Source organism: Arvicanthis niloticus, chromosome 24, assembly GCF_011762505.2.
Source record: "Arvicanthis niloticus isolate mArvNil1 chromosome 24, mArvNil1.pat.X, whole genome shotgun sequence".
NCBI classification, from domain to species: Eukaryota; Metazoa; Chordata; class Mammalia; order Rodentia; family Muridae; genus Arvicanthis; species Arvicanthis niloticus.
In genome coordinates this window covers 1,085,757-1,107,910 of record NC_133432.1, presented here as the reverse complement: position 1 = coordinate 1,107,910, position 22,154 = coordinate 1,085,757, and the positions used below count along the sequence as shown (strand labels likewise).

Genomic DNA, 22,154 nt, shown 5'->3' with positions numbered 1-22,154 from the left:
CGTTTGGCCTGCCTGGCAATGCGCTCCATCGTTGCTGGGCTTGGGGTGTGGGGTAGACAGGAGCCAGGCTGGTCACAGAGGTTCGGGGACCTGTCTGTCTGCCCAGCTGGGCATGTGCTGGCCAGGATGGGTGACAGTGCCAAGCTGATAGGCCGGCCCCGTTTCCCACTGCGTCCGTCAGGTTCCGCCGACTAGGTGTCTGGAGACACCTAGAGTGTCTCTATAAATGGCTGTGGGGACCATGCTCCTGCTAAGAGAGGGGAATGTTCAGCCAAAGGCTTCAGGTTGGTGGTCCAGGAGTGAGAGGAGAAACCAAGGAAAAGGATGGCCCCCTGGAGGAGTGTTCCTGCCCAGATGAGGTCTGTCAGAGCAGGTGCAGTCTGGGCTGGGCTGCCTGAGCATGGGTCTGTCCTGGTCGTGGCTCAGTGCTGGGCTGCATTCTTCCTGGGGACCCTAACTTCTGTGCCCTCTTCACAGAAAGGGTCTTCTTACCAGTTAAGCCTCTGCTCTGAGCGCCTTTGGGAATTGGGCTCTGGAGAGGGAATAGCATGTCTTGGGCCTGGGCAGGATGGGGGGGGTCCTCTGGCACACCTGCCCAGGTGGACACATACTCTTTCTTCCATGCAGGTGTGCTCCCCAGAAGGGGGGCCGCTCCCAGCCAGCCCCTGGCACCAGAACGGCCCGGCCCAGCACCAGCAGCAGCAACAGCCCAGCCAATCCAGCCAGCCCCAGGGGCCCCTCCCAGCCCCGGGGCAGCTCTGCCAGCCCCAGCGGCCACCCCTGGGTCAGCGTGCTTGGCCCCATCGATCACTTCTAGGCTTGAGACAGCCCTGCCAGCCCCGGCGCCCACTTCTGGGCCCTGGCCAGCACCATCGTCCCCAGCTTCTGCTTCCGGCCCCAGATCAGCTCAGCCAGACCCAGCGCTCACGCCTGGCTCAGCCCCGCGTGTCACTCTTGGTGTTCCCAGGCTCCAGGCAGCGCCTGCGGTCCATCCAGACTCCATGGCATCGCTACCGCCCACTTCGGTCCCTGTTGACCTCGTGTCACCTCTGCCGGTCTCTACTGACCGTATGGCACCGTTGCCAACCTTTGCGGTCATGGACCACACTGTGTCCCTGTGGCCAGCCCCCGCAGTCTCTGCTAGTCCAGTGTCAGCAGTGCCCTCGGACTCACACCTTGCAACCACGCCGTCGTCCCGCCAGCTGCCTTTCAGGCCAGTGCTGCTGCCCCCAGCAGGCACTCTTGGCCTCACTTCAGCAAAGCCAGCCCCGTAGATCCCTCCTGGGCCAGCCTAGCTGCTCGCAGTCATCAATGGGCCCTAAGCAGCCTCAGCAATTAGTTGAAGGCCCAGAACAAACTAGTCCTCCCAAGCCTGCCCTGGTGAGCCTTAGACATTCACAACAACAGAAGTGCCCACGTCTTAGTCCAGAGCAATCCCACATACCCAAACAGCCCCTCATGGGCCCAAAGAAGCCCCTGAGGTCACTTCTGGGCCCAGACCAGCCTCGAAAACCCCAACCGTTACTTCCTCGTCCTAATCGCCCTTCACTTCTGGGGCAGCCAGCCCTGGCCCCCCAGCCTCTGCTGAGGCCCCTTTGTCAGCTGAGACGGCAGTCCCTATTGGGACTGATGCCAGCTCGTCATCCCCGGCCTTCGATATTGGGCCATCCCTTCAGGCCACTGAGGTCACAGTGGACTCGACACTCTGCCCCAGGGGTGGCCCGCCAAGACCAGTCTGTGAGTCCTGGAGCCTGAGGCTTGTAGATAACTCCTGGGTGAATTTGTTATGCTACAGTTGGACTGCACTAGTGAGAACCGGCTCTCTTTAAGCCTAAGATGGGTTTCCCAAACTGCCCCAAGGCTGTTTCCAGACTACTTTGACTGATTGGGTCCATCGCATCAGAAGGAGAGATGAACTCCCACTGTCCCCTCCACGGGTATCAGGCCTCTTGGTGTTACTGTGCTCCTCACATGTGCTGCTTTGTGATGGACAACTCCTGGGAGAGGTTACAAGCCACCCTAAGGACTGTTGGCGTCCCTCAGCATCTTTTGGTGCCTCTAATTGCCAACACTGTCTTTGCATCTCTGAGTCTCTCATGCATGTGTGCAGGTGTGAATGGTGTGTATGCCCGTATGTGGTGGACATGTGTGATGAAGCGTCCGTCAGCCTAGGCCTCACCCTCCCGTCTCCCCCTTACTCCCTCTCCCCACCATGTATTCCCTGCCCTGAGCACAATGGCTTAGGTGACTCAGCCACACTGTGGATTTTGTTGGCCAGGTTTCAAGTCATAGTTTTCTTGGCTGTGGGATGATGCTAGTGTTTACTTGAAGACCCTCCAGCTACATGAGAGATGTGAAGGGTGGTGACTCAGTGGCTGCTTCCCCACCTCTCAGGGCTCTCCCTCCACCCCAGAGGCACAGTAGGGCAACTGGAAGCCCCTATTTGGACTCTTTATTCCCGTTATAACAGTGTTCAGCCCTGATTTAGACACCTGTTACTACAGAGACATCTTTGGGCCTGCACCCGTCCTACAGCCCACACTACCTGTGATCAGGGGTTGTTTACCCCTACCCCAGTCCGAGTCAAAGTGGCTAAGCTGAGCCCCTGAAGGGGAAGTGGCCAGAGCAGAGGACACTACTAGACTTGGAACTTCTGTGCTGGCTACCTGGGGTTTTTTGGGCTGAGTGGGTCAGGGCCCCCAGTCTTACCCGGTACCTGTTGACCTTGTTTACCCTCTTTCTGTTGTTTAACTACAGCCTCTGAACTGAGAATTTGGGACTTATTTTTCTGACTATAAGAATAAAAAGTGCCATGCCATTTTTATAACATTACTAGTGTTTTTTAATTTAAATAGTCTGTGTCCTGTGATTTATTCCATTTACTAAGTGCTAGGTAGAAGGCCCTATGGGTCTGGGAAGGCACTGTCCTAGCTGTGACTCAGGCATAAGCAGAAGAGGTTTGAGGGGGGTGGGGCTCTTGAGGGTAGGATTCATGTCCCTCTGAACCAGGCCTACCCATGCCAGTGTTTGGGGAGGGTTGATTGCATTGGGTGGCCCAAGGATCCTCGGGCCTGAGGTAAATTGCTCTGGGCCTACAAGGGTTAAGGGAATCCTGTTCTTGGCGAGGAGCTATACCCACAGAGGTCCTTCTCTCCTGCCTGGGGCCAGACAGTCTCTTTAGCATCCTCTAGTGTCCTGCTCAGCCTAGTCCAGGGTTATAAGACCAGTTAGCATAGAAGGTTGAGGTTGCCATAGCCAGCTGGGTTTCTGGGGCTGGAGGTTAGGACTTGGTATTGTGGACACTTGATAAGACTGCTTGAACTTAGTGAGCCAAAGCATAGCTTAGCAGGTAGAGAGGTGCTTGTGCACAGGCCCCATACCCGGATGCCACAAGGTGGCAGGAGAGAACAGACTCTTGAGAGCTGTTCTCAAAGCTTCATAGCAGACACACATGTATGCTTGCACTCAATATATACATTTACACAATTAAAGACTACACCCATCATGGAGAGGGCAGCATCACCAGGACCCTGATGGCTGGGTCACATACATGGGCCATGTTCTGGAACCTTTCTTGGGGAGCTGCTCTTGTATATGTAATTCTGAACAGCTAGAGATCCAGGTTCCTCTGATTTGTCAGATTCTAGTGTTGCTAACTTAGCTGTTGACCAAAGGCTCTGTGGGCTTGCCAGGATATGCAGCTGGGGGTACGGACCCTGAGGTGAGGTTGCCTGGAGCTGCCCTGGAAGGACACTCAGGTCCTGACAGCTGTAGGGGGCAGTTTGGGCATTCTGTTTGGGGTGACATGAGTATGGTCTTTGAAAATAGACCTTGGGAGCAGTGCCATCTGATTGGCCATTAGCATCTACTTACTTTTGCTAGGGCCTCTGCACAAGGTTCAGTGTAGCTCTCCTTACCTGTGAGTGAGGTAGCATAACCAAGGAGAAGGGAGCCTGAAGAAGCCAATGGGGTCCCCACTGAGGGTAACAGGAAGATGAGCTCTGTGAGTTGTAACTTCCTGGGTGGCTAGATAGCCCCTTTGTAAGGCCTGGAAGTAGAATGGTCCTTTGGTTTTACCATGGCTGAGTCAGAGTGTGAATTGGGGCAACCTAGGAGGGAAGAATGCAAGCACAAACTGCCTTGAACATCACTGCCCCAAGGCATTTGCATGAGCCTGCATGTGTGCATGTGTATTTTACTTGACTCATCCTGCCCTTCATGTTAGAAACACAGCCCATGAAATGAAGTTATCTGCTTACCAGGTTTCATCCAGAAACTTAGTCCCAGCAAATCCCAGTTGATAAGCCTGTAGGGGCCACAAACTAACAGTCTTAGAAGAAGGGCACATAGCAGAGGGAAATACCAAACCTTGGCAAAGAAAGTGAGGCCAGACCAGAAACAAGAATAATGTCTCAGGGCCTTGGAGCAGCTTATCTTGGTGAAAGGAGGTGTCTGCCCCTGGGTATGGCAAGTGGCGTGGCCTGACCTGGGATCTCTACCTGCCTGTCAACCCTCCTACTGGGCTCAGATTCCCAGTGCACGAGTGGCAGAGTGGCCCTCACCTTGAAGCGGAAGTGAAAAGTGGATGCCCTCCACAGTTGGCAGAGATGAGGGAAAGGTGCACAGGAGCTAGTTTTTCAGCCCCACCACAAGATCTGGGCAATTTCTACAGAAATAGATATAGATGGGTGTGGGTAGGGCCTGCACTCAACAGCACCGAGTACTTGGTGGAAGTAAGGGGTGAGTGACAAAAGATTCGAAATGTCTTATAAGCCACACCAAAAGTAAACCATCAGAATGAGGTTTTTTGCTTTTTAAGGCAGATTTTCCCTTGTAACCCTGGTTGTCCTGAAACTTGTTTTGTAGAACAGGATGGCCTTAAACTCCCAGAGTTCTGCCTTCCTCTGCCTCCCAGATGCTGGGATTTACAATAGATAGCATTTAAGTTTGCTTGCTTGGGTTGCAGAGATGGCTTAGTGGTTAAGAGCAGTGACTGTTCTTCCAGAGGTCCTGAGTTCAAGTCCCAGAACCACATGGTGGCTCACAGCCATCTGCAATGGGGTTTGATGCCCTCTTCTGGTGTGTCTGAAGAGAGCAATGGTGTACTCGTATACATTAAATAAATAATTTTTCAAAAAGAAATTTAAGTTTGCTTACTTAAAGCGTTATCATTTTAAGATGTAATTATGGAAGCAATCAGTAATGGATTAGTGGTACACACTGCGATCCTAGCATTTGGGAGACTGAGGAAGGATTATGAGTTTGAGATCAGCCTTAATACTTAGATCTTGTCTTTAGAAGTATCACTGAGATGTATGTGTGTGTGTAGATCTGTGCTTCTACACAGAGTGCTAGAAAGCTAGCACAGGGCCTGAGGATACAGGAGACACACACTGGGGGTGGGTGCTAGCAGAGTCAGACACTTACAGGGTCTCAGATAATTCAGTGATAGCAGCTATGGAGAAAAACTTCTAGTAAATCTATAAGGCCTACGCTTCCAAGAGCTAGCCCGTCATTGAAGGGCGTCAGGAGAGGAGTTCAAGGAGAGCCTGGAGGTAGGAACTGGGAGAAGGCTGCTTGTTGGCTTGCTTCCTTGCTCAGCTTGCTTTCCTACACAGCCCAGGGCCACCTGTCTATGAGTGATAGACCCACAGTGGACTGGGAATGGCCACACAGTCAAGTCTGATCAAGGCTTTTTTTCAGTTGAGAGCTCTTCCCAGGTGATTCCAGGTTGTGTCAAATTGACAATAGAAAGTAACTTGGACAAGTAATAAGCTGAGAAATCCCTTGCTAAATTAACCAAGAAAAACAACACAAGCTACCATTTCTTGGGTGTCATCGACATGAAATAGATGATCATGAATGGGTTTATTCCAACCAAGTCAACATCTCAGTGGTACAGATAAATTCCTCAAAAAATGTAATCACAAAACTGATATAAAGCTGGGTGATGATGGCAAATACCTATGATCTCAACATTTGGGGGACTGAGGCAGGAGTATGGCAAATTGTTGTTCATAGTGGTACCCTGTCTCTATTGCTGACTGGATGGCAGGGACAGTCTGAACTGCCCTGTGGCTGCTAGCCTGAATTTGAGCATGTGTGGCTGCCATCTCCAGGGCCCGCTCCTCGGTAGCTCCCTCTTCTCCATTACACAATGATCTGTTGGTATTTTAGGCACACTGTGTTCTTGACACCTTGTTTAGCCTCCCTATAATCTGGACAGCCCAACAATCTCCCCAATATCAACATACCAAATAACCAAACCAGGATTCCAACACAGGCAATAGTGATGCCCTTGGCCATCTCCACAGACTCCTGCTTTCTTTGGCTAGCCCTGTGGGTAGGTAGGCAGTGGGGTTTCCCTGTAAGTATGGTCTGTGTGAGAAGGCCTTTAGAGTGAGTGTTCCCTCTGTCTACCCCAGCTTGAAGCCCAGCTTCCTTTCTGTTGTATGCAGTCTCTCGGGACCTGACTTTCCTTGGGCTAATTCACCTTTGTGGGTTTTTTTTTTCCTAGCTGTCCTTTGCCCAGCTCTCCTTACTGACCAGGAGCTCTTCTGCGCCTGCCTAGCTACAGTTGCCTGCCATGGTTTGCTTGGGTTTTCTGGGCACTTAGAGCAAGGTAGATCCCATTAAAGGAAGCGTGAACTTGTCCCACAGAAAACCAGTTCTGTTCCTTTCCTAGTCTGTGAAACTAGCTCACAACAGCCCACCTTGAAGGTTGTCAGGAGGACCGGTGAGTTTGACTTGCTTTGTCTTTTCCTTAGCTGGCATCTGGCAGTGTCTGCTCATCATTGTGGTAAGAAGTTTCTGCCACCTCAGGCATTGGGAAGTCCCTGTTCCTGAAAGCCAGCTCTGCAATCGCTGCATGCCTGTTCACCTTTACCAGGCTACTTTCTCAGCAGGGCACAAGACCTGTGGCTCCCCCATTGCTCAGTGAGCTGGAAATGGCTGGGCTGCCCTCCTGAGGATTGGATGATACTCCAGCACTGTCTCGTGTGTGTGTGTGTGTGTGTGTGTGTGAGAGAGAGAGATATAGTGGGAACTTACTTTTTAATATTTTTTATTTTTTCCCAGCTTGGCAGCATCCCCTCTCTAGGCCTCTGTCTCTATCCCTATAAAGAAATAATGTTCATAATATCACATATGTCTTCAGGATATGGAAATGAGAGGGCAAGAGTAAGTCAGCAGGGTGTGTTGACTATACCCTGTATAGTTCATCCTCAACTACATAAGTAAGTTCAAGGCCACCCTTGGCCACTTCAAAAAACAGAAGAAGGTGCCCATAGACTTAAACTGAATTGAGATGGCTACTATTCTTACTATGATTTTGGCTTCTCCCTCTCATACCACCTGGCTGGTTTGAGGCCCAGACCCTGGAGGGTCATCTTGTCCATCTGCAGCCCCACTCCCCCTTATTTAGCACTGCTGTGGCCAAGCCAGTGTGATAGCTTGATGGAGAAGCACCTGGGTTGGGGTAGGGAGGTGTGTTCAGGACCCAGAGTGCAGGCTGAGAGGAGGCTGCTGAAGTTCCATCAGGCTCCCACAGCTCCATGCAGATCCCCGTGAAAGTAAAATGGGACCAGGCTGTGGTTTAGTGATCTGGGGCATCTCTCAGGGCCTGTGTGCTAAGGCCCAGCCTCTGGTACTGCTGGGGCTTAGTAAGAGGCAGTCAGATCATTGGACACATGATCCTGAAGGGTATCGTTGCTCCCTGGAGCCCTGCTAGTCTCTATCTCTTGTTAACTCCTCGTGCCTTTGCCGGGACATGTTGCCTCACCACAGAACTTGCCTATCTGAATCCTAGAAGGATGTAGAGAAGCCTGAAGATGTCCAGCATCCGTTCCCCGAGTGTGGGAACACAATCATCCCAAACACTGCCTGAGCTTCCCTTCAGTGGGCCGACTATGCCAGGCAGGGAGGTAAAGACTCCCTGCTACCAAGCTCTCACCTGTGAGTTAGAGAGATCAGCCCGCAGTCTGTTAACGAGAAAGCTTCACATATGGTGACAGGATACTTGAGGTAAACAGCTTGTGAGAGAGAAAGATTTGGCTCATGGTTTCAGAGCTTCAGTCTGGTCTCTTACCCGTGATTCCTAGGGTTTCCACTGTGTGCCAGCAGTTCCAGAGGCTGACACATGTCCTTTAGCACACAGGCCTTGAGGGATGCTCCAGATCTAAACCCCAGCACGGCCCCATTTTACTTTCACAGGGATCGGCAGGGAGCTGTAGCAACCCAAGGAGTCTTTTAAACCACCGGCCGGCCAACACACAGAAATGGTATAGTTCCAGAAACAGCAGACAGGGCTCGTGTTAACCCGGCTGAGGCCAGAGGAGATGAACATAGAACTTTGCTGACTGACACCGGGGGCTCACTGAGAGGGAATTTCCCAGTTGGGGCCCTGTTGCTAATTACAACCATGAGAGTGCTTCTCTCTGGGGTGGTTACATGAGAGCTCAGTTATGAAGGGAGAGGTCTGTATGGAGTACCCAGGTCTGGAGCCACAGCTGGGTAGCTGTGGAGGGGAAGTGTGGGGTATAATCAGCAATGCTTAGTGAGTGCTGCTGGCCGGGGGTAGGGGACCATCCGGACTGGAGACAGCAAACCAGAAATGGTGAGTTTCCCTACTGTGCTGGCTGAGGCCTTTTGCTGTGCCAGCACCTGTTCTAGGGTCTCAGAAGACATGGGAAGTCAGGACTCAGACCTGATAATGAGTAAGGGCTATGGTGAGAGAACAGAGAGCATCAGAGATAGTCACAGCTCAGCCTCATTCAGCATGGTCTTGCTCTGCTGAAGTCTGGTTGCAGCACTGTGAGATCCAGTGAGTCATGGTTACTGCCTGGCACAGCTCACTACAGGAGGGCATCTGTTACTTGGGTAACAAGATGTAGGAGCAGAGGTCAATTTCCTAAAAAGAATAGACACAGAGTGGCTGCTGGAGGACCAGAGCATGGGTGTAGCATCTAACGGGAATGCACTGTGTGTACAGGACACTCCATGTACAAATGGTATATTGTGCATATGGGATGCACTGTACACATAGGATGTATCGCCCACGTAGAAAGCCATGTATTCAAGATATACTTATGGCATATAGGATACACTGTATATATGGGATGTCAAGGCTGCAAGAGTGTTTTCCATTGTCTCTTCACATTGAGCGATGGGGAGCCTAACCACACTTCCACCTCTATGACCTATCCTGGGTCTGATGCCTGAGGGAGCCGTTGCCCCTTGCAGGGATTTCCCAGGGCTTATACCAGAAAGCAGCCTTACTCCTCATTTCCATCCAGGAAGTGAACTTCCCTACCCTTGTCCCCATCTTTCAAATGCAGACGTGAGGTGGATTGTAGGAAGCCACAAGTTAAGCATTTGTCTGGGTCTGAAACAGTTTGAGGTGGTATGACTGTCTCCCTGTGAATATTCCAGCATGTATGTGACTCATCAGACCCCTGAACACCATCCAGGTCATGCCCTGCACTTAGTCAGGGTTGCTGTTTCTACTGTCTTATGTGTGTTCTCAGTCTGAATAATGGGATTGTGTGGTTCAGTGGGCCTTTGTGCCCTTGAAGTGTTCTAGAGCATGAAGGTATCTGGGGAGCAGGTGAGGTGTGTACACTAGATAATACTCATTGCATGGACAACCTTGGGCATGTGTATGATCACGTGTGTCCATGTGTGCTCTCTGGATCTGGGTTCTGGTAGACTTTCGAATTTATGGAAGTAAAAAGGGAAACTTCTGGGTCCTTCATCATCAGCTCAGCAACAGATGGCTCAGGGCCCAACCCTTGGACAGGCTAACTCTACCCAAAACCTTGGTGTATCTGAGTATTAGGGTAAATCCCATATTTCCTGCCTGGGACAGCAGTTCATTTGGCCACCAGTCCTGGAAGCAATCACTTCCATGTGCAGCCTGGAGTTGAGCAGGGAGAAAGGCACCTCATTGCTAGAGCCGCCATTGATGGCTACTAGAGCCCTTTCCCAGCCTGCTATGGTTGCCCTGTTTAGAGGAACTCTGTGGAAATTGTCAGGCATTTCTGGGGGCCCCCTCCCATAAAGCCAGTTTATCACACAACACTGCCTTTGCTTTGCTCCTGCTAACTGGAGTAAGTTAGGACTCTTTCCACCTGTCCTCCTGTCTGCCCAAGGAGTGTCACCTGAAGCCCTGTGTGCACTGCAGCACTTGCCAGACACTGGTGCCAAGGAGTGTACTCCCCGCACTCAAGCTCCTACTTATCACATGGTACCTGCAGAAGTCGATGCACTGTACTGTACGTACCTCAGTTTATCTGCTTGACCAGTTGGCAACGTGCACATGAATAACACTGAACGGTCCCGGTGCAAGTTTCTGTCAGCTTATTGTAGTTTTTATGTCCCATGTCCTACCCAGACTCACAGCAAGAAGTAGTTTCACTAGTATGTGCTGGCAGAGGCTGCTGGATGGTGGGAAGCAGCCTGGCCCATCAACCTACCCCAACCAAAGTTGTGGACCTTGGGGCATGCTGGGCTGCAAGGCCAGTGCATTGTAAACTAGCTTGGGAACCCGGCAGGACAATACTGTTCTTTCTCTAAGGTCTTGTGAGCTCTGTCTGTCTGGACCTCTAATCATTGCTCCACCTCCCTTCATGTCACTTCCTGGAACTCTCCTCCCCCCTTGTCTGGGAGTCTTCTTTCTCCCTGTAGCTCCCTCATAGATCCTTACAGCCCAGAGCCAAGGGCTGAATCCCACCAAAACTGAGGGCCCCAAGGCTGCCAGCTTGACTTCTATAGCTCCAGTTCCAGGAGATCTGAGGACCTCTTTTGGTCTCTGTGGACAATGTGTGCATATGGTAAACAGACATACATGCAGGCAAAACACCTCCACACAGAATAAAAATAAACATTAAAAAAAAAAAAATTATAAACCACCAAACCCACTAGGCCAAAGAGACAGCTTAGTAGGTAAAGGTATTTGCTACTAAACCTGACAACCTGTGTTCAAATTCCTGGGACCCATGTGGTGGAAGGAAAGCAGCGACTTCCACCAGTTGTCCTCTAACTTCCACATACGCACTGTGACGTGCACACTCACACACATGTACACAAAATAGTGTGTGAGTTACGCACTGTGACGTGCACACTCACACACATATGTACACAAAATAGTGTGTGAGTTACGCACTGTGACGTGCACACTCACACACATATGTACACAAAATAGTGTGTGAGTTACGCACTGTGACGTGCACGCTCACACACATATGTACACAAAATAGTGTGTGAGTTACGCACTGTGACGTGCACACTCACACACATATGTACACAAAATAGTGTGTGAGTTATGCTCCTACATGAGGATGGATGAGAGACCAGATACGAGGCTCCATCAACATGGCCAGCCTACAAGACTAGTAAAAGAACTGTGGTCTCAGAGGTGACCTCTGAAACCCAGAAAGGACTACAAGGGGAGATAAAGACACTGAATGTAGCTGTGCCCCCTGGGGTACATGTGCAGTTGCATGGACTCCGTGCTGGCGGACATCTTGCTCCACATCTAAGCCCAAGAGAACTACTCAGAAGTACCTGCCTCTGGCTTTGTAAGGAAGTGTGTGTGTGTGTGTGTGTGTGTGTGTGTGTGTGTGTGTGTGTGTGTGTAGGCACAGTACCTATGGTTCCTCTCCGAGTCTTGGCTTCCAGCCATTCCCTGTAAACCTCCTGGACTGCCGAGGTTGCACAGGAGCCTATAGGCCATAGTCACTCAGACATGTTACAGGAGCAAACTTCAAATGATTGGATCAGCCTTGACCTCTGTTCCATGTCTGAAGCCTCTTAAACTAGAACATACAGATTAGCCCACCTGTGTCCATCAAAGTGGTTACGTCACAGAACAAATGAAATACTGCCCAACATAGGCAGTGAACCTGGCTGCCTTGTGGCACAGAGCAGCCCTTTCTGGTGGTCCTCCCACCTTTTTCTTCAGTTTGCCTCCTTAGCTCCTACTGCTGTCTTTCAGGCCGTTTTGTGTTTCTCCTCCTTACAGTAATTAACTGTGAGCCATGTCATTGTGAAGACTCCATGCATGGCGAGGTGTGTGTCTGTATGGCCATTGTCCAAAAGAGCCCAGTGTACAAGAATGCAGGGAATGTTGGCTTGTTGATTGGATGACTATTTATTTGGCTGTCTGTCTGTCTGATTGGATGGTTGGATGGATGGATGGATGGATGGATGGATGGATGGATGGATGGATGAGCTGATAGATAGCTGGTTATTTGGGTGGATGAGTGGATGGACCAGTGGCTGGTCTACAAGGCCGAAAGGTGGATCTAAGTATAGATATTCTCATCTGCTCCCCTCCACCCCCCAGGAGCAAACAGGCCACCTTCTGGCTCCAGGCAGACACAGAGGTCCAGGTATACTGACCTCACCCTTCCTTGAATGCTGGAGTTGGAAGCATGGCATCTTCTAGCCTCTGGCATAGCTAATAGAAAACTTGCTCCGAGTGAGTAAAAAGCAAGAAGAACAAAGGGCAAGCGGGTGGCATGTTTTGGATCCACCTGGTTACAGAAGGTGACAACTGTCCCATGTGTCTGTCATTGCAGTGGTTTCCAGAATATAGGACTCAGCTCCATAAAACTTCAAGAAGTGGGGTTTTGTTTTCTTCTCTTCTCTTTTCTTTTTTTTTTAAAGATTGATTTATTTATTTTATGCATATGAGCACACCGCCATTGCTCTCTTCAGATACACCAGAAGAGGGTATCAGAGCCCACTACAGATGGTTGTGAGCCACCATGTGGTTGCTGGGAATTGAACTCAGGACCTCTGGAAGAGCAGTTAGTACTCTCAACCGCTGAGCCACCTCTCCAGCTCGGAAGTGGGGTTTTTAATCTGAGAACAACTACTTAAGAAAGGATAACAGACAGTAGCCCACACCACCTACAGGGTTCCGTCATGGAGTCATAGGGTACAGAACTCACTCCAGTGTGTGGCTTAGAGAAAAGATAGCTTCTCTATGTATGTGTCAAGCAGACAACATGCCTGTCGTCCTCACAGTTCAACTGTATAGGTGGATATTTCAGCCCTCACGAGTTGCCAGCGAGTCTTTGTGCATTGTGGGTCAGAAGAGAGAATACCCCCAACAACAATCAAACTGACGACAGATACACCAGTTTAGATTCTCAATTGGTCTGGTAATGAAAAGTCCCTATAGAGTTAGTTCAGTGACTATGATTACCTTCATCTCCTCAGGCTGGGCTCGTTCCTCTGCAGTCTACGTAGACCAAAGGTATCAGCATTCACTTCATTGGGGCTTTAGACATTTGCCTGGGTGAAGGGTCCCATTTAGCTATCTGCACATGCACTAATATCCAGTTAGTGTCTTGGCCTTGGTACTCTGTTAGCTTCAGTAGGAAGGGGGTGTGGATTCCTTCGAGTCTGAGGCTGGGGAGGACTTGCCAGTTCCGGGCCCTAAATCCGTTCTAGGGCTGGCACATGCTTATGGTGAAATGACTGGCCAGATTCTAAGGACTTTGACCAAACCCATACCAGTGGCTCTGGGATGTAAGATCAGGAGAGGTAGAAGCAAGAGGAATGTTCAGGTGCATTCACTTAGCCCCTTACTGTTCAGTGCTAGGCAAACACTGCACCCAGTTTGTTCATGGGGAGAACAAGCTCATCCATTACGAGATGTGGGAATGTTTCCCATTAAACAGGCCAGAGACCTGCACTGGGCAGAAGTATGAGGTCATCAAGCTTAAACATTTGTGTTCATGTCTGGGGCTGGAAGGTGGCCTCTGCAAATATTCCCAGAATGCTATGAGCTATGTGGGTGGGTGTTCCTGCTGGTGCTGGTATCTAATGCCAAGGCCAGTGATATCTGTCACTTTGCTCTAGTTCTGGTTCCAGCCTTTTCTGGGCCTGTTTTCTTTCTCTGAGAGTGAAATAGGTTGTCTTAAGGGTTGTTCCAAACAACCAACCAAAGGTCTCAGAATGTGTAAAAACATTGAATATAGCCAGCGTCCACTAGCCCCTAGGATGTTTGCATGTGCTTACAGCAGTGTATCAGCTCCATCCTGCAAATGGCAAATTGAGGCCAAGAAGTAAGCTCAAGATCATATACCTAAGAGGTTGTTGTGACTACTGAGGGAGGCACTGTGGGTGCATGGGTGTAATGTCTTAATGTGGTGGGGAAGGGCAGCCCAGCCCGCCAGAGCCTCAGCAGGAAGAGAGGCCAGGCTGTGGGCAGGGAGAACAGGCCTGGTTTGTAGTCTCTCAGTCCCCGGGGGTAGCTTCAAAGTCAGTGACTGGAAGAATCGAGGACAGAGCCACTGAAAGTGCGGCTCCTTGGGGCATTTTGTTCCTGTCCTGTCTGGTGTTGGATTTGCAAGCAGCCTGCCAGGAGGGTCCCTGGCCTCGCATCTCTCTGCTCTCCCTGATGACTCTCCCAGCAGATCCACGTCCTCAAGTTAAGGGGAAACGTCCTCCTGCCCCGTTTGCCACTTCTAGCCCTGGAATGAACCTAGCTCCAGTTTGTGAGGCGGGTATAACCCTGGCCAGGAAGTCTTATTGGTCAGTGCATGTTTGTCTCAGACTTTTTCTCCCTGTCCCCAGATGAAGGTCACAATGGCCAGAGGGGGTGACCGGAACAGTGATGATGACAGTGTCCTTGAAGCTTCCAGCTCTCAGCGTAGCAGCTCAAGGGACCAGCTAAGTGATGTGAGTACCCCTGACAGACATCCTGGTGTCCCCCTGCAGGTATCCCATGGCTTTGACCATGCCTGGCAGTTTACATGGAGGCTGCTCATGAGCGATTAGCAGTTTGTCTTCCTTCTCCAAAGCAAATTAGGACCTCACCAGTAGGAAGGTTTAAATGAAGGGCAGCAGTTAGGAGCTGGCAGGACCCATTTGGAATATTAATTATCTCATAGTGCATATTGTAGCAGTCTGAGAACTAGTCCTGTAACCCTAAGGTAGACATCTTTGTGCCCTAGGGCAGATGCTACACTGACGTTCTGCAGTGATACCTGGGTAGAAATGACTCCACAGATGTGTCTGAATCCATAGATGGCATGCCATGTCTGAAACACCAAGTGCTACCTTGCCCAAAGCAGAGTAGAGAGCTGCACATCTTGGCATGGATCCTGAGGCACCTCAGGCTGGAGGTGCTGGGTAGGGGTGCATATGAAGGGATCTGGTTTGGGGATATATATCAGTGCCCCTGAGAGGAGGACCCTGGGTACTAGGTCCCTGGGATAGTCAACCACAAAGCCAGGTTGAAGGGGTCTGGAGCTTGACACAGAGCTGGCCTAGTGGGCATAGTCAGGAAAAATGAGGCATAGGGACTCAAGAATTGGGGTAGAAACAGGGGCCACCCGTGGGGTTTCTGGCACAGGAGATGGCTACTGACACCAACCCAGCCCAGCTCCTGAAGTGGCCTCAGGGTGGTACTTTTTTTTTTTTTTTTTGAAGGACTAAATTGAATGAGTCGTGTCTCATTATCATTTAAATAGGGGATTGGGGGTGCAGCCTGCTGCCGCAGAGGGAGGCATAATTGCCAGGCTCCTGATCTTGTTGCCGCAAGATGGGAAAATAGGCTGGTAATTGTCTGGGGCCGCAGGGCTGCCCTAGTTAGCACTCTAATTGCGGCCCAGGATGAATGAAGCTGCATTCTGAACACAGCTCGACATGAAGCCGAGAACTCACCAATTATGCCCCACCCCCACCCCATCAGCTGCCTGTAGCTGGCAGGTGGGACCCAAACAGGGGTAGGTTTGGGTGGGTTCTGCCTTCCAAGCAGTGACCCTAGCTAGGCCTAGCCCTGTCAGTAGTCTGTAGGAAAGGATATCAGAAATTGATTGCTTTGAAGGGAGGATTGTAGCTTGTCCTACTAGCTTCCATTTCCCCTTGCTGACTCTGTTTCCCCATCTTATTGTCTCATGAGTCATCATGAAGTTCTTCCTGCCACCCAACCCCCACTGTCACTTGGCAGGAGCTCAGCCTCTCCTTGCACCCCATCCTTCCACGGCTTCTGCTGCATGTGCACACACACATGATTGAACCTGCTTTGTGGCCTATCTTTGGAGCTATGGAATCCCTGGCACCTTGAGCTGCTCCTGAGTCCTCATGCCAGCCTCCATTATGGTTGTTGGCTAACCCTCAAGCCAGTGGGCCTTTAGGGCTGATGCTATTACCCTCCTCCAGAAGGGCCTCCTTATGGGCTCCAGCGATCAGCCGGGGTCTCCCTGCTGCATGTTTGGGGACAGTTTTAGTTAGCATCCTAGTCCCAAAGGAGCTGTGGGTAGGCTAAGGGCATCTCTGAGGGCCACCCAGAGCTGTTGTAGTAGCTGCTGGCCTGGCTAAATAGAAGGGAGACTACTACTTCAGAGGTGGCCCCAGGACCTCTCTGGTGCAGGAGACGACTATGCTCGGGTCTGTTGCCTGTCTGCTGAGCTGCTGGCTGTGGCCTAGCCTGCCACTGACTGTCTTTTCCTTTTCCCACAGAGCTCGGCACAGGCGGTTTCTGGGAGAGGCTACTCAGTAAGTCTCCAGCCCCTCCTCCTTTGATGTACTTGTCCTTGCCTCAGGGCCATCCCTCAGCCAAAGCTGCCTCATAGCTCCAGTGCCTAGAGGATCCCACCACCCTGGAATCTTTCCCTTTAGAATCCCGGTTGGTTCTGACCTCAGCAGCTTCCTGGCAGGCACTGAGCTTGGGACACACACATAAAGCAGAGTCTCCAGGACTTTGGCCAGGAACCTGAAGTGGGTCCCTGTGCAGGTGAGCAGGGTGCCAGGAAGTGGGGAGGGGAGGGGGGCAGATCTGCTAAGGTGAGCAGGTCTGGCTAGGGACCACGAGTCTTTGGTGTCAAAGATGCCTGTGGTGTGTGAGCAGCTATATTCCAGCTCTCGGCCCCAACTGCCTGCTCAAGGGGCTCAGGATTAGGCTGGAAACTGAGAGTTCCACAGCTACCATGTGCAGAGACTGTGGGGGGATGAATGTGTGCCCAAATGGTGGGCTTGTGGCTCATGGAGAGCCCCTTGTGCAGGATGGCCTTCAGCAAGCTCATGCTGCAAACATTCCTGTGTGGGCAGGCATACCCACGTCTACCAGAGGGGCTCGACACGTGCTCAGTGAGGTCTACTAGGGGCATGACCTCAGGTGCAGGCAAGTCCCTCATCTTCCTGAGTTTGTGGAGTGGCCCTGGCACCAACCAGAGCAACTCCTGCACCTCTTCATTTTTCCTTAAGTATCAAGAGAAACATTAATGACATTATAAAACCCAGAGCTTCATAAAAGCCATTTCTGCAGATTTATAGGCGTTTTGGCTCATTGGAGGGCTGGGGCTTGGGATTCCGCCTGCCTCATCCCTGTAGCCCTGATTTACTGCCAGTTAAGGCCTGCCCAGTTCACTCTCTAAATCATGGTGGCTTTTTATGGAGGTATGTAATTAACCCATTAGTTACCCAGTGGGGCCTATTGGAGCAGCTCTTCCAACCCTAGTGTCTACCCTGGGATTCCTGGATACTGGAAAGAAAGCAAGGAAGAATTGGGATGGGCCAGCAGCTCAGGCTCAGTAGACCTTTCAGAGGCCAGAGCAAGGGTGGGGCTACCTGCCTTGGCTGGAGGAGGAGCCTGGCCTTCTCTCTCTCATCTGTACTTCCCACCCCCCAACCTCACTTCTTCGGTTGTCCACCGAAGGTGTAGAAAGCCAAGGCTCATCAGACCTTGCTCCGTTCCAGCATGGGCTTGACTGAAAATATCCAGTATTTGGCATTTGATCACAGGGGCTATGGACACCTTGGAGAGGTGACTCCTGTAGGTGGCCATTGAAAGCGACCTTTCATGGTGGGACTTGGGCAGCCTTGTTCACACCTGAGCACTGAGAACAATGGCCCTTGAGTGATTGTGATGCCCTTAGTTTGATGGACAGGCCTTCTCTGTCATCCTCCCCTGTGTAATGTCCTGATGCTCCTGAGAACGGCTCTGGACTTTGTTGGACACTGTGAAGTAAGCCATCTTTATAGAGGGCTCCAGTACCAGAACCTGCTGGCAGCTGAGAGTTAAAGCAGCTGGCACTGGAGTCAAGCCACGAACGCATAGCTGGCCTAGCACCTGCGTACAGGTTTAAATCTAGTCCCCCCCCCCCCATCTGTCTAAATTTCCAGGGGTCTGAAGCATGCCATGGATGGGAAGAATGCCACATCTTGGAACATACTCCTGATGCTATGGGCCTGTGCTACACTAGTGTTTGGATAGAGACTCTGCAGCTAATCCAAGTTGATAACAAGTGATCTCTGGCCTGCCTGTGACCTGAGTCCCCCGGAGTATCTGGGGCATCACTATTCTGAGCTACCTGCCCATTTTTGTGCTTCCAAGTCTACAATCATCATACAAGACTTCTCCTCAAGACCCTGTTTTTCTAGTTTCTCAAAAAGCCTATAGTTAACTTGCCAGATGCTTGTAGTTTAGCCCCCTGTGGCAGCTGCATAAGAGTGACAGATGGTGGCAGGAAGGGAAGCAGCTGGTCTAGGGTGTGACTGCAGGGACCTGCATAGCCTAGGCCCTAGCATATGCAGGTGTATTAGACCTGGCTTGAATTGACAGATCCCTAGGGTCTTCCTGTGTAGAATTTCCTGTTTCAGAGTGCCATTGTGAGCCCTGATGCTTGCAAGCTGTCTCCACCTGGGACCTCATGTCCATTTGTCCTATGTGTTCAGATGGAGCCGAGCTCCAGGCAGACAGCAAGAGACAATGCCCAGTCTTATCAGCAAGAGTTTATATGTGAATGTGTATTGCATGGGGCTATGTGCATTTTCTAGATTGTGTGGCTCTCCAGATTTTGTATGTAGCATCTGTTGTTTTTCCTTGCCCTGGGTATCTATTTTATTGTCTGTGGTTTATGCATTCCTGCACATCTGTAGACATTACCCATGTGCCCCTCTGGCTTCTCAGGGAACCCCGATTTCTCACCACATTTGTGTGCAACTCTGGCTTTGCGGCACTGGTGTGGGTGTGCATGTGTGCTTTCCTGCCAGTCCCTGCCTGAGCATCACTGTGCTGACACCAGTATGTATCTCTAACCTAGCTTTGTAGGCCCTTGCGTTGAGATAAGGTCCTCTCTGTGTAGTTGTCACTGTCAAGCAATCGTTTATGTAGACTGGCCTTGAATGTACAGAAATCCACCTGTCTCCCAGTGCCAGGCTAAAGGCACTCCCACCATGCCCAGCTTCAGACTCCATTCTTTAAAAATTAATGAAAATTAATGAATTAATTTTGTAGTACTAGCATTTGAACTCAGGTCCTTGTACACTCTAGGCAAGCATTCCTCCACTAAACTACATTCCAACCTGCAAATGGTGTTTTAAAGTAGGTTAATTTTGCTGAGATTTATCCCCAGAAAAATCCCCAGTCATTGTTCATCCTTAATAGCTTTCATCCTAAAAGGCAGGCACCACCTCCCCATTATGCCACCAAATGTTTGTTAGTACCATACAGTTCGTCGGAAAGTGATTTTCTTAATTTGATTGCTCACAGCCAAGGGTGTGATGATGTGTCTCCTGAAAAGTGGGCCTCAGAGGCTTCCTTCATGAAAAGAAATGAGAACAATTTTCATACGTAAAAATTGCCAGTTGGCCTCCCTACACTCAGTACTAAGAATGTTCTAGAACTGCCCATGCCCAGCAAGTGTATACACTGTCTAGGATCAGGAGCAGAGCAGATGATGGTAGCCACAGTGGAGCTGAACTGACCAGTGCTGATATGATGCAGACTAGAGACCTGGCTAGCCCGTATGTGGAGTTAAATTTTTGATATTACTCTTGCTCTCAAGGATTGAAGAGGCTACAGAACATAGCTGCCAGGCTTTGGCTTCAGGGAAAGCTTGCTGGGTCCAAGGTCTACATCTCCCTCCATTACCCAAACACACGCAACCCGTGGTCCTCCACATGGTCGTTTGGTCCAAAGTTCCCTGAGTACCTTGTCACTGTTAGAAAGGAGCTGTTGTCTGGGTGTCCTTCCTAGACCCTCCACTTTGGTACCTGGAGCATCATCAGGAGCCCTGGTGGCTCCCAGACAGCCTTCCCTGTGGTCTCCCTATAGTCCTCTGGACTTTTCCATTGTGGGGGCTTAGATACAGATATGAGAAAGGAATTGCTCATTTCTTTACCCTTCTCCTTCAGTAAGTGTTCAGTGAGCATCTCCTGTGTGTCAGCTGCAGTATCACACAGCTCAGAGTCTAACAGTGGTGACAACAAATGCATGGCTGCCCGAGCAACTCTCTCCTCACAGGCTAGAAAAGTCTCCAGCCGCCTCCATCACACCGTTCCCATCAAATCAGCTACATCCTTGCTTGTGGTCCTCGGCACCTCCAGAGCATCCTCAGTACCGAGTGTGGGGAGTCTGGTTATGGGTGGGGAATGAGAGGGGTAGCAGAAGGGCCAGGTAGGGGTAGTCTTGCTTTCATCACGTGGCAGGGGTAGGCCTGTGTACGCCATGCCTAAGGGCTGCCATAGGAAGGCCCTGCAGTGGAAGCTTAAGTATGCTTGAGGAGCCTGTACGGGCAGTGAGGTTCCTGGGCGGCGGGGCCGGGGAAGCTCTGCCTGTGCTGAAGCGTAGGAGAGTCGTGCATGCTTGCCGAGGAGCAGGATGTTGTCTTGATGGTGGGGAGAAGGTGAGGATGCTTCTGTGTGAAACAGCAAACCTCAAGGCCAGGTACAGAAGGGACCGGGACCCCACCAGCAAGCAGTGCCTGCCAGAGAAGTCCCCTCGGCGCCTTGCATGGGGTATAATTAGCTGATTATTATTATTGCCTTTGAGCAATTGCAATTTTATTTTTATTCTTCTTTTCTTTGTTATTCTTTTAAATTATTTTTATTGTGTGTGTGTGTATGCATATATAAATTTATGTGTGCTATGTGCTTCTAGGTGCCTTTGGAGGCCAGAAGAGGGCTTTAGATCCTATAGGATTGGAGTTACAGGTAGCTATGAGCCACCCATTGTAGGTGCTGTAAACTAGAGAATGCTGCACTTAACTGCAGAGCCATCCCTCTAGTCCCTCAAAAATTAACTTTAAATGGTTACATTGTAAACTACTAATACCTGTGAGTGCTACTTCCTTCTCAACACATCCCACTAAATACCCTTACACTAAAGAGTCCCTGGGGCCTGCTGAACCTGGGGTGTACTCCTCACTGCCCCCCACGTTTCAAATCAGGAAATGTACAGCAGAGTGTTGGTAGGGCTGTGGCACCTGGTGTGGCTTAAAAGCCAGGGCAGTCCTCTGCTCTATTAACAGACAGACAGGGTGATGCTCCTGTGTCAGAAGCCCCTCATCACATAGGTAGCATGACAGCTTAACAAGTAACCCTCAGGGTGGTTTCATGAAACTTGTGAGAAATTTAGTCCACGTATCAGGAGTTCACACAGGATACTGAAGGACACCTATAGCTGTTCCCCAGCAGCTGGGCCCTCTCAGCACCTGCCAGGTCAGCTGGCTTCATCTATGTATTTTCAAACTGAGGCTGGTGCTTGGTGCTTTCTGTGAATAGACCCTCAGGGTCACCTCATATGATCTCTGTGGCTGATATTTTAATTACAGGGACCCTACCCCTCTTTTTTCACAGAGGCCACACCAGGCCTAGACACACAGTTACTGTCTGCTGTATGCAGGGCGTGTAGCATGCAGGAGACAAAGGTTTTATCCCAGGAGCTAAGCTCCTGTGAGCCTTGGGTTCCCTTACACAGCTTGAAGGATCCCTAGAGATTGAATGTGAGCAGGAATGCTGTTCACTACTGGAAGAGGGTCTGTCCTGAAGATTTCAGGACCACATGCTCCCTGGGCATTGGCCTCAGCTTTCAGCCAAGATGCCAGTCTCTGCAGACTTCAAGGTTGCAGGAACCCTGCCTGGCTACAGAAATAGTCAAAGGAAGGGCTACGGTCTGTGGAAAGGATAACAGCTCTCCTCCAGACCCCAGACAGGCTACTACCTGCCTCTGTACCCATCCTGTGTGGCTGGCATGGCAACCCTCACCTGGTGAAGGTCACACATGGGCCACCTGGATTGAGCACAATCCATCTAGAGCTCTAGACACTCTGGTGTGCCATGAGCACCCTTTTGTTACCACCTCCATATCGGTTCCTTGCTGGGGAAAGTCTCTATTGCCACTGTGGCACTAATCCTAC

General features: G+C 50.6%; 1 protein-coding gene across 11 annotated transcripts in view; it reads left to right on the top strand.

Annotated features, from left to right (window-relative positions):
* Nucleotides 1-22,154, top strand: part of Fbrsl1 (fibrosin like 1) — an 88,285-nt gene that overhangs the window by 15,337 nt on the left and 50,794 nt on the right. For 8 of the 11 annotated variants that reach the window (XM_076922338.1, XM_076922339.1, XM_076922342.1 and 5 more), the window contains exons 3-4: nucleotides 14,587-14,691; nucleotides 16,477-16,512. The exons of 1 other annotated variant lie outside the window; for it this stretch is intronic. In XM_076922338.1, the coding sequence (XP_076778453.1) occupies nucleotides 14,587-14,691; nucleotides 16,477-16,512 (141 nt within the window). Of the gene's footprint in view, nucleotides 1-627; nucleotides 2,830-14,586; nucleotides 14,692-16,476; nucleotides 16,513-22,154 lie in introns of those variants that run through there. 2 more of the 11 variants (XM_076922340.1, XM_076922347.1) reach the window with 2 other exon arrangements.